This window comes from Leptonotus elevatus, chromosome 8 (assembly GCF_054856555.1).
Source record: "Leptonotus elevatus isolate MCC_2025b chromosome 8, RoL_Lele_1.0, whole genome shotgun sequence".
In the NCBI taxonomy this organism is placed as follows: Eukaryota; Metazoa; Chordata; class Actinopteri; order Syngnathiformes; family Syngnathidae; genus Leptonotus; species Leptonotus elevatus.
The window spans coordinates 14,540,348-14,552,523 of NC_141246.1; the positions used below are offsets into that span (position 1 = coordinate 14,540,348).

Below are 12,176 nucleotides of genomic sequence, written 5' to 3' on the forward strand. Positions count from 1 at the left end.
ACAGTTAAGTTTTGCTCATTGCACACTATTGCATTTATTGTCCATAGAGGGCATCAAAAATAAATAAATAAATAAATATATAAAAACTATATATGTATGGATAGGTCTGATGCAAATGAACATTTTGAGTAGTTGAAAAATATATGTATTTATTTTTTAAATCATAAATGACTTGAGAAGAGAGGAGCCAACTTTTGGCTAAAATACCACGAGTGGGGTATTTTTTTTTTTGTACAAGGAAAATGTGACCAAAGAGGCAACAAAATGTTTTTAAACTGAAAAGAAAAAAACTTTCTGTGTTAACGGGCCAGTGTAGGCTACACTCCAATATGTTAGGATGAGAAAAGTGCGTGTGTTTGGATTTGAGTGAGACAAACCAGGTGTGAGCTTTGGGCAAATTGTTGGTGTTGGCATCAATCTGATGAATGGTGAAAAGTCGAGGCCCCGCCGCACCTGCAGTCAAGAAAGCAAACAACATTCAGTGAATGTTTCACATGTTACTTTTACACTTAGAAAAACAGTCAAGTCTCTGAAGCTTTAATGACGAGGTCACGCTGTGTCCACTCCAAGCCGGTACGGACCAGTTCTTGTGAGAGCAATCTTTGTACCTTGTAGCGCTTTGAAACCCTGCAGGGGCACCCTGGAGGAGCCGGTGACAAATTGGAGCAGGCGTGCCCTCCTCTCCTCATCAAAGGACTCCACCGCCTTCCAGAACCACTTGACGATGTTGCTGTCGGGCGTGCAGTGCTTGAGACGCGTGTTCGACTTCCAGTCGGACACGTCGATTTTTCCCAGGCCGCACACGATCAGCTGGAAGAGAAGACAGAGCGCTAACGCCGTTAGAGAAGAAACGATTGCGATGGACACGCTCTGATGTCTTCGCTGTCGTACCTCGAGCTCCTTCTCATCGAAGGACTTGAGTAGATGTTGTGGGATCACCTCGTTGAAGCCTTTCTGCAGGGCCAAGAACTGAGCCTCGATGCCATGCAGGAAACGCCAGTTCACATATAACCTGCAAAATATGTAAAACACTATTTAGGCTACTGTACGTTTACATGATGTCCATCCAGTCACAACAGAAAACACAGTATGGTAATATGATGGGTCCTCCTCCTGAGTCTCATCTGAAAACCTTTTTTGTCGATATAAAAACTGGCTTACAATTTGGCCTATCAAAGTAATGTAACTTCTGACGATGCACCCTCATACCTGACATACTCCTTTTTGGTATCCTCGCTGACGGAGATGCTCTTTCCGTTGGGTTTCAACTCATGCTGGATGATCTCACCATAAGCATTGTGCTCCACACAGAAGGTGTGGTCCAGGACGCCGGTGATGTCATTGTCCCTGGGGAGGGGGGAAAAAAAACAGCTGTTAAGAGTCATTTCTTTACATGAGCGGAGATGACTCATTAAAACTGAATGGCAACAAAAAAATGAATAAAGGACAGTCGTTACTAGTGTACACTTATATATTATAATAGCAGGTACTAAGATATATGCAATTAGTAAAACCTGATACCAGCCACTCCTTTATACATTTATTTGAAAATAAACACTTGATATTGATCCACATAATAGTAGATGCATATTACTTGGCACATTATACACAATATATAGTTGATTTTGTATTATTTTGTGTCGACTAATTGTTTCTATGTATCCTTTTGTACGACTGTTATCCTCATTTCCAAATGTGATGAATCAATGCAAAGGGGCCATTGACAGATAAATGTGTCCGATGATTCCCATTTTATAAATTATGTGGCGGGACATTTATTTTGAAATTCGTTTAAAGACAGGAGTTTGTATCATTCATCCACAAGACAGCAAATATCCGATGGGAGCAGCTATCAGGTTTGTACTGTCTCACAACTATGTTTAACGGTTACCCTTTTACATGTATGTAGTGGTTATATTTGGACATTGTGGTATGATGTGGGGAAAAAACAAATATATATTTCCATTATAATTTTATTTGTGTACCTAGCTAGCTTTTTTGTTGTTTAACTGGCTAATTATTAGCCTCATAACTTTGACTTAAGTGGAAAATATGTGGTGCGACCAACCATCAATCTGATGCGACCATTGTAGAAAGCTTTCCATAACAGACGTCTTAAATTATAGGTAATAGTAAAATTGTACATAATAGTAAATATGAATAAATATTTAATACTAATGTGCTTTTATAAGAAATTAACTGTGCTGCGTCTGGTGACATCCTTATCCATCAATGACCCAAAAACAGCGTCTGCATTACAAAAACTCAGCAGAGGGCGCCACAAACGTTACAATCAGCTTAGATTTAGCCTGCTATTATTATTATCTGTAGCTCACTGTGTGATTATGTAAATGGTAACAACTGAAATGACCAAAACTAAAGGTATGTAAAGCAGCTTGAATATTCTTGCTGTTGCCAGATGACTCGTATGGTTTAGTACAAAAGCGACGCTTGGCGAGAAAGGAAAGCCATCTTACAGGATCCAAACGAGACTGTTGTGGAGGTCGGGGTCCACAGACTCCATGTCGTCCAGTGTGATGGGTTTTCCCAGCAGTTGCTTGTAAAAAGGCAGCGTGAAGCCTCCGTCAATGTAGTGGCCGTGAAACACTGCCATGCCCATGATGCGACCCACAAAGTGGAAATAGGACAGGTGCTCCTGCAGATGAAATGAAATGTGTTCAATGATGTTTCATGTCTTTTGCGGCAGTTAGCCAGGAATGTTTATCAATTCAATCATTCTTACGGGGTTGACGGCCGAGTCGGGGTTAATCTGTAAAGTGTAGATGTCGTCTCTGGAGTACTGGAACAGGCCGTAGTACGGGTTCAGCATCTCGTGGGACAACAAGTACAACCATTCCCTATGACACACACACCAAAAATCAAGGTCATTATGTTCAGTATGACATGACAAGAAAATGTTCTACTAGAACAAAGTACCTTACCTTGCAACCCCGCCGTAGTCGAGTCCCTCTTCTCCTCTAAATTTGATCATCAGTCTTTTCCACAAATCCTTTGGCCGCATCTTCATCACCTGCCGGTACGATTCCTACGGTTGAACACAAACGAGCACAACATCAAAATAGTTTCATTTCAACACGTGATATGTAATAGTGGAGTTCTTCTGGGAGAGGCTGCATCTCAGTAAACATCTCTGCTGTAAAGTCGCAACAAGAGCTCTGAGGCTTTTAAAAACATTTACATTGACACATTTCATCTGAGCCAGCATGCACCAGACTCACGAGCCAGCAGCAGCTGTTCAGCAGAACTTTGTGTAAACCAGAAACTCATGCTAGTGAAAACACTGCACCTCAACCACATGGCATCATTAGTGATTTTTACAAATGGAACTCTCATATGAATGTGTGGTACGGGACATAGGTCAATATAACTCAAACAAGCTGTTGTGAGTATGTGACCAGCAATGCTTGTCCCAGACAGACAAGCTGAAGTGTTGCAGGCGCTGGTGTTTCGTACTTGTACATCTGTCACGTCAAACGGGGATGACGTCATATTTCTCATTGCTCAACTTGAACGTGTGAAGTTACGTCTGGCTCTCCACCGCTGCCTTCATTCCCGGCGAACCCCCCCAACACCCCACCCCCATCCTGAGCTGCTGAAATCATCCAGAAAGAATGCCTCGCCTGGGTCGAACAAATGATTGGGAGAAGGGAAAAGCAACAGAACGACTCTTTGAGGTTGTGTGAGGGCCTTTCTGGTCTGCTTTTCCCTGGAAATCATAAAGTGCCTCCAAGTATTGGTACTGGGCTGCCCCGGGCCCTTTTCTGGGGTACATCGTAAACACTGTGAAAGTAATTGCTAGTAAAAAGCAAAGATCTTGAGAGCATTCCATTGTTTGCGTTGCTGTTTGGACTTTGTCCTTTGCAAGGCATGTCATACATTTGATATGCATAGTGAATTGAATGCATTTTGTGACATGTGCTTAATATATATCAATTTGCCGGTTTGGGATTGGCAAGGATTTTGTTAATACTTTGATTGTATTAACAAAAGTACTTGTTCAAGTGGACCTGTAAAAATGACATTTCTACCTTTTGACACGGCAGGTGATCGGAATCGGACACATTCTTTTCCAATATTCATCTGCTCTTACCTCAAAGATCTCCTCCCGACACACCTCGATGCGGCAGTGGCCTGCTTGGGGTTGTTGCTGAGAGAGCTCCTGACGTAGAATCTTGAGCTTCTGCACCAGATCTCGCTTGTACCTGGGCACCGTCAAGCACTCCGCCTCCTCCGGCAACTGGGCTGGGGAGAGAGGTTGTTGGGGGCCGCTGGGAACTCCCTGGGCCTTCATCTGAGCTGGATGACTGGTGGGAGTTGAGGAGGTGGTGGTGGTGGTGGTGGGGGGGTGATAGGTAGAGGGAAGGAAGGAGGGTGTTGGGTATGAATGAGGAGGCAAGACAGCAGGGAGAAAGATGCAAGGCAAGAAAAAGGTCACTTGGATTGGATAACTGAAGTGCCAATATGGCACTTTCTTTTTTGAGTGTGCATGTGCATAGGGCATTTTTATTAACTCATTTGCTCCCAAAAATGTATAAATGTTGTTTTTTATGCTAGAGTATATAGAGGGCTTTGATGCAGCCTCTGAACTGAAGAGAATGCTTGAAGCAATGGTAGTTATTACAAAAACGGCCAGCAGGTGGCAGCAGAGTATAAGAGATCAACCAGGGCCAAAAAGCTAATTTACCCACAGTTCTGAATATATTTGACTACTGATAAAACTTAGCTATATTCTAATGCTAATTGCTGCAAAAGGGAAACGGATAGAAATATACTTTTTTTCTGATGAAAGTAGAAACTCTAATCTTTCTTTTGGTAGGTTCCATGTTTTTATAGCAATAGAAGAATATTCTGTGGGCCTTGTAAAATCAGTCAAAATCCAGTAAAACAGCCGGGAGCGAAGGGGGTTGCTTCAGTGAAAATGGCTGGGAGTAAATGAGTTTACTGATTGTGATATTTTTCGTCAAGAGCACACCGAAATATATGTTACGACCAACCACGGCTCAATTGTTTTCTGGGTTTGGTCAGAAAACTGAGCCATTATTGGTCATTATCTGTTTCCTCAGCACAGGCGATGTCATCTTTAAGTCGACAGCAAGTGGCAAAATTAGTTTTTAAAGGTAGTAGTAGTTCATTAAAAATAATGACATCACATTAATTATAGACAAAATAACTTCTTACTGTTGAAAATGGCTCAATGTGTCAAGTATCCCTTTGAAGAACACCAAAATGTTGTAAATTAAGATGTAAAAATCAGTTTTAAGCATTATCAGTGAGTTCACAATTGATTTTTGGGGCTTTAATATACAGCGGTCAACTTCTATTTACACTTGTATGAGAGTGTTCAAAACCAAAATATTGTGTGACTGACCTGAGAGGTTCCATCATCCTATCCAGTACAAATAAGGTAAGGCAAGCAATGATGTTAATCCAGACCTAAATATTATTCCATCTCCCATCCCTTTTCCTGTCTGTTGCATAAAGAAGTGGATGACAACCACAAGTGGAACTTCCATGACCCAACCACAGGAGTGGCCACCCTTCTACTTAGAGGTAACGTTGGGGTGGGAAAAACATTTCTGTGAACTCAACTTTTGTCTTTGTCACTACAGACACTTCTTTCAACGCCACCAATGAGGTTGTGTTAATTTACCGCTCTGCCTCGGGTTCATCTTTGCATGGCCAGTGCAGCAGCTGAGACGCCCTCAAGTCCTTTCTGTGGTGTTGGTGGTGGGATGCTTGGGTGGCCCTCATAAAAACATAATCCATCTCTCCCTTCAACCGGACAACAGCGCACATTCTCCAGTGAGGAGATGTTGAGTCAGCAAAGAGCTTCTCCACAAGAAGCTACTGTCGTCTACCGGGAGGTAGCGGGGTGGGTGGGGGGAGAGTTTGGTCAAACAAAAGGCTCTCCTCACCACCAGGTCTGCATTGACACTTGACGGAAAGGGAAGCCTTCTGTTCTCAGGTAGCAGTATATAAGCAGCCACTTATTCCAACACCTCTTGTACACTTGAGCACTCTGTGGCTTGAGAAAGTCCTCGTGGCCGTTCCAAACTAAACGGGTGCAGTGTTTCACGGGTCTATCCCTGTATAATCAAGTCCACTGTTATTTATTTTTCTGGCAAGCTCTGGGGCTTCTAGCATGTCAAAGACAGGATAAGACTTCAGTGGTGCAGTGTTGAAAGCCTTTTTAAGAAGAAAAAAAAAAGAGGAAAAGAAAAGATAGCCTTTAAACAAAATGGAATGGTCTGCTTTGACTAGGCAGCTCAAGAACCATATAATAGAGCCCAAATTCAGCACACATCTTTCTTTGGACAGCACGTTGTAATCAAAAATACATTTTGACATAGTTAATGGTCTCTGGTTTACTAACGAGAAAAGCTCTGCATATTTGATGGTAAAATACAGAAAACGCCAAGCACAGCAAATCTGAAAATCCACCAAGCTTTTCAGTGCGACAGCATGGAGGAAATATGCTGAGAGGAAGACAATATAAATTCAGCAAGCATTCCTTTCAAGAGCCAGCAAGTGTCACATGGCACCAGGCCTGGTGAGTCGGGAGTTTGCTCCAGCACAACAATGTTCTTCTTGGCCAGGAACTTTCAGATGCTTAGTGAGCAGGAGCGTTGTCTTGCCACAACTCTCGCCTCTTCTCGCTCACTGAATGAAGCAAATGCTGCAAGATCTCTTTGTAGACGTGCTGGTTGATTGCCTGACGTAGTTTGGGTTTGAAATATATCATTTGTGACGCCAGTCCTGGAACTTTTCTGACACACCTCGTAACCAGAAACAGCCTTTTGCATGGCATGTGGTTCTGCAGAGCAGTAATAAGTGTTGAGTAGGTGCAGTGGTGTTAAAGCCGCACCCACCACCACGCTAGCCAGCAAAGAGAGTCAAAGGGGCCTTTATGAATCCATTTGCTGAGGGTATCAGCTGCTTCTACTGCTTTGTAAGAGAGGGAAGGTCCTCAAAATGTCACCGTTGCAGACTTTAGAGAAAGTCTTACACGTGCTGCAATGTAATTTATTTGGACTTCACTATTTTGCGCCTACCGTATCTACCCTGTTACGTTTTCGGGCCTTCAAAATGGGTGACAAAAGAGCATGCTGGCTAAATGGAGCTTCAATTGCGGCAAATGTGGAAAGTAAAGGTTATGACAATAGAAATTATATGACCTTTGAAACCGACAACACTATATTGTGGCAAGATCCCCATCAATATATTAAGCCTTGTTCCCACCAAATACCGTGGTTAGGTTCAATTATTCCATTGTCAAGGATACCAAAATGTAGGACCCACACATCATCCCACCTTTATCATTAGCAATCACAAAGTACAGTACAAGATGCAGCTGTACTATTAATGGTACTTTAATTTTATTTTATTCAATTCAATAATGAGTTATACTCGAGCTTGCTGCTTTGATGTCACACAATGTACACAAGCTGACAAAGTTGTCACCATCTTGCCCGCACACCCGGCAGTGGATGCGCAATCCTCATCAGAATTTATCGAATTAAATCTACTAACAAAGTAGTAGCTTGCTGTACCTGACTTTTTTGTATAGCATCAAGATGCCACGCGAATAAATATAAGTGGGAAGAAATGTAAAAAACTGTAAAAAAACTAAAAAAAATATATTATACTGTATAAACCCAGTCATTTAAATTGACATATGGTTAATTATAAGTGTGTTACATTCAAACTGAAAAGGTAAAACTACTCAAAACAAATATTTAAACAAAGAAATATGTAATTTGTCGGGGAAATACCTGCTTTTGCCCACTAAATCGGAATCCAGCAGTGACTAAAAATACCTTCAGCAAACAGTGACGCAACTCTCAGATGTACACGATGTGCTGGTGGATGGCAGGAAGCAAACTGTGTGAGAGACAGTGTGGCAGACCACAGTCTTGTGGCCGTGTCTGACTGTCTGACAAGTGTCTAACAACGGCAGGCCTCAACAGCCTAAGACAGACGCCATGCCCACTGCCAGAAATACAGAAATATGTTTGAAACAGATCCATCTCATGTCCATGTCCAGGAACACTGAGGTGTCAACAGCAGACACACTTTACTTTGCATCAGTTCTGTTCTGGCGTACAAAACATAAAATGCTATTGCACTTACAGGTTACAAACATGCATAAATGTTAAATATAATAACATAAATGATACGATATCACAATATGAACCTCACCATACTGTATACAAAAATGTTGTGCCGCTTTTAATGTCATAGCATAACGACGGTATGGCAATTCTATTATCATGATATCGCCATTATCGTTACATCCCTAGTAATGGAGCAGCAACAATAAAAGTAAAAATACTGGCTGATTAAAAATGGCAAGGAAAAATCACTCCATAAAATGGCCCTTTGGCTCTGGCAGCAACATACAGTAATACAGATGCATAATTGCTGTATGATGAGATTGATACACACATTCAACATTCACATTCAATCAAGAGCATTATTTAAAAGTTAGGTCAAAAGTGTTCTTATGTATGGTATAAATTCAAATGCATGCAGTTTTTTTCTTGCTGAAATCTCTTTTCCTGGTTACCCGTGATAAACAAAACATATTTTGACTTCCACCACAAGCATCAGCATAACGCAGCATGCATTAACCGGTCCTGATATACACCTCCACCAAACACCTCGAAAGCAACTGTGTCAAAGCGGTGCTACATTTTAGCTCGGTCACGTGCAACTGTGTACGTGTGAAAGACGTATACCAGTGTCCCCAAATCTGCGTGATAAAAGACAGATGTCCTGACAGTGAGCCAGCGGAGAGGCTTATAACTTTATAAGAGTTTTTGGAGCAGCACAGAGGGTGGGGAGCAGCAGAGAGATTGAGGACAAGAGCTGATGGGGGTGGGTGGGGGTGAAGAATAATAATAGAGATGAAATGGTAAAAAGCTCAAAGGCCTTTGCAGATCGTAAGACAAAGCTGGCATCCACGGAAACTGTCGATGTTCAGATAAAATGTCGCACTTGCAGCAATGCTCATCTGCTACATGGCTGTTATGTTAGCCATTTTGAGTAACTCCCACCAAGTAATGAAGCCATTTCTCAGTGCAAGTCTGCAAGAACATGCTTAGAGTTTGGGTTTGGAAAAGGGAAAACGATGTGAGGCCATTTAGATACTTGACAGCACTAGGCGACTTGATGACCTAATGCAATGTACACCGGGAAAAACTAGCCAATCACAAGGCACCATATGCTATATCTTTGTCACTGAGTACATTCATACAGGAAGCGTAAATGTTTATCAATGTTCAAAATAGGCCCTTGTCAGTTTCAATTCAATTCAGTTCAATTTTAAATGTTCACGAAGAGTAACCTGTGCACAAATGATGCCAAAGCATTTTGTCTGTTATCAAGTCTGTAAGAGGTAGACTTGGACCAGGCAATGAATGACTATAAAGTCAAGGTGAACTGAACTTGCTTAGACAGCTGTTGCTGAGATCTCTAATGTCGAGCATTTCAACCTTTTTATGTTGACTAATCAGTAGAAGCCAAGTAAAGCTCCATTAGAAAAGTAGCTCCAGCTAATTTGGACTATCTGCACCTTGTCTGGCCTCTGTTAGAGCTCCCCTAATAAAGAGTCAAGACAAGCAGCTAATGACGCAGACTGAAGAACATAGCTGAGCTCTGACTTACATATCCAGAGGCGGTTCTCACACACACACACACCCACACACACACACACACCCACACATACACACACACACACACACACACATACATACACACACATGGATACCATTTGACCAAATGGGCAGATGCTGATTTCCCAAATACGTCTCTCATGCTAGTTTCTGTTATTCCTGCAAGAGCTTCTGACTTTAAAATAATAAAAACACAAAATCTCCCAATCTTTCTATGTTGCTCTTGTTCAAAAAATTACTGCATGCACATATAAGCAAAATTAATAGTACAATGCACAACTGGACAGCCTTGGTAATAAAAACATACCCTAACATACCCTTTCTTTAGTACATTTGTACCCCGCCAGGAAAGCTCAGTTTGCAAATAGAATCCCATCATCTGAGTAGTCTGATAGATGATAGATACAGAAAGTCAGCCAAAGTATGCCAGAAAAGTATGTGGAGGAGTGACTGGATGAAAACATCCGTCACCTGCGGATGTTCATCGAAATTCTCTTCAGGTACGTCAGCAATGTATACGTACTGTACGTGTGTGTGTGTGTGTGCTGTCTGGATGCAATTATGTCGGCTGTGCACGTTTCAGTGTGTGCATGTGTGTGTTACCTGTGGTTAGTGTTTTGGCTGTCTGTGACCACACGGGATCCATTTGGACTGGGGCTGCTGGAGGAACGCAGGAGTGGAGAACGTGGAGGGAAAAAGAGAAAGGGAAGTGAGCCATAAAAGAGAAGGTGAATGACAGAACAGAGGGTTGAAGCACAACAACAAGTGGGAACCAAGTTAAAATAAGGTACAGTGAGAAAGGATAAAAATCAAGTATAAGACTAAGACTAATATATGAGAGGTGTAAAAACGCAAGGCATTACGTTACCAACTCAAAGGTGCTTTTTTTTGTATTATTATCCAATACTACAATGTTTTTTTCGGAAGGGTGCATTCCAATTCTGTTGGAATGCATCTCTTGTATGTTGACTCAAACATAAATAAATTAATGTAGCCGCATGTTAAAGGGAAAGTCAGACCCCTAAAAAAAAAAAATCATGACAATATGTTCTATGCAGCCCCACTAGTCTAAATGCGGTATTCTGGTTAATATTGCGTTAATGGAATACGAGTAAAGCAGCAAATTCCTGCAGTTTTTATCAATATCATAAGGTGGCCATTTTGCCACTGGCTGTCGCGTGAAAATGACATCATAGTTGCTCAGTTCTCAGGTAACAAACAATCACAGCTCAGCTTCAGAAAACAGGTGATCTGTGATTGGTCGTTGCCTGAGCCCTGAAGCAACAGCGATGTCATCTTCAGTAAATAGCAAGTGCCAAAATGGCCGCCCCCTGAGATGGGGGGGGAAAAACAACTGGATTTTGCTGCATAACTCATATTCCACAAATGTAACGTTTAGACGAGTGAGGTCACACAGATTATTGTCAAGAAATGTTTACGGTTGACTTCCCCTTTAAGATCAACACAAAATTTTAATGGGTCATTCCTATGCCAATCCTCTACAAAATTGTATGGAAATTGGTTTTGACTAGTTTGCGCAATCCTGCTGTCAAATTGATGGCTGTGAAAAGAGTCATTAGAGCAACAAAACTCGTGCCTAGTGCTTACCAAAGACTCAGTAATGTGCTTGAATATGTCCAGTAGAGGGGGGGGGGGGGGAATTCACTGAACCATAAGCTTATTTTGTTTCATTAACACAGACACGAGTATAATTCTTCTATCACAAGGCCAGCCTGAAAAGGCCCAAGTTGGGCGTACGGTTCCATCACTTACTTGAGAACCCGATGCAAGTTAGCAGACAGTCTCGGGTCTGTGAACTGGGTTGTTCGATTGTTGTGGTCCACAAAGTAGACGCGGCCGGTAGCAGTGTTTCTAATTTCCCAGCCTGGTGGCAGAGGGCCAAGCTCCTCGCAGTTCACGTTGCTCAAGTCCCTGGATAAGCATTAGAAACCATTAGCAGCAATGATACAAATGAAATGTTTATGTTCATCGCGTTTGATCTAATATGCGCAGGGGGCTTCAAATAGGTGGTGTAAAGAAAAGTGGCTACATCAGAGTTGACGTTAACATTCACAAAGGGCATGACGGTATTTATTATACAGGACCTTTTCAACTGTCACTCAATAAGATCACAACCCATGGCTTTTAACAGACATACTAGCCCTCCGGCAAACTACTTGCTCCATTTTCTTGATTCTTCTTCTCTCCTGTCCACCAACCCTTATGAGGATACTAAAGCGCTAATGTGGGGCGACACCAAGTAGGACTTGTCCTGGTGTGGACGTGTATACTCTGTCCTTGTATTGAGGCAGAACGCATTAGTCATGGACACAGAGCACATGCCTCGCTGCACCCATCAACATGCTAGGTCATTTTAGCAACCTCATCCAAAAGGAACAAACGCAGAGGTGGCATGTACGAGTTTCTTGTTTTACACGTGCGCTTCCTCGATGAGCTGCAGCTGCACAAAGCAATGCTCAG

At 42.1% G+C, this 12,176-nt stretch overlaps 1 protein-coding gene across 2 annotated transcripts in view; it reads right to left on the reverse strand.

Moving 5' to 3' along the window:
- The window catches only part of LOC147169891 (E3 ubiquitin-protein ligase SMURF2-like), a 46,732-nt gene that overhangs the window by 886 nt on the left and 33,670 nt on the right, over nucleotides 1-12,176 (reverse strand). Inside the window, exons 10-19 of one of the 2 annotated variants that reach the window (XM_086083323.1) lie at nucleotides 11,469-11,627; nucleotides 10,299-10,352; nucleotides 4,112-4,325; nucleotides 2,943-3,046; nucleotides 2,744-2,858; nucleotides 2,478-2,656; nucleotides 1,210-1,347; nucleotides 892-1,012; nucleotides 609-810; nucleotides 378-453 (exon numbers count right to left, since the gene is read on the reverse strand). In XM_086083323.1, the coding sequence (XP_085939449.1) occupies nucleotides 378-453; nucleotides 609-810; nucleotides 892-1,012; nucleotides 1,210-1,347; nucleotides 2,478-2,656; nucleotides 2,744-2,858; nucleotides 2,943-3,046; nucleotides 4,112-4,325; nucleotides 10,299-10,352; nucleotides 11,469-11,627 (1,362 nt within the window). Of the gene's footprint in view, nucleotides 1-377; nucleotides 454-608; nucleotides 811-891; nucleotides 1,013-1,209; nucleotides 1,348-2,477; nucleotides 2,657-2,743; nucleotides 2,859-2,942; nucleotides 3,047-4,111; nucleotides 4,326-10,298; nucleotides 10,356-11,468; nucleotides 11,628-12,176 lie in introns of both variants that reach the window. The other variant, XM_086083322.1, reaches the window with a different exon arrangement.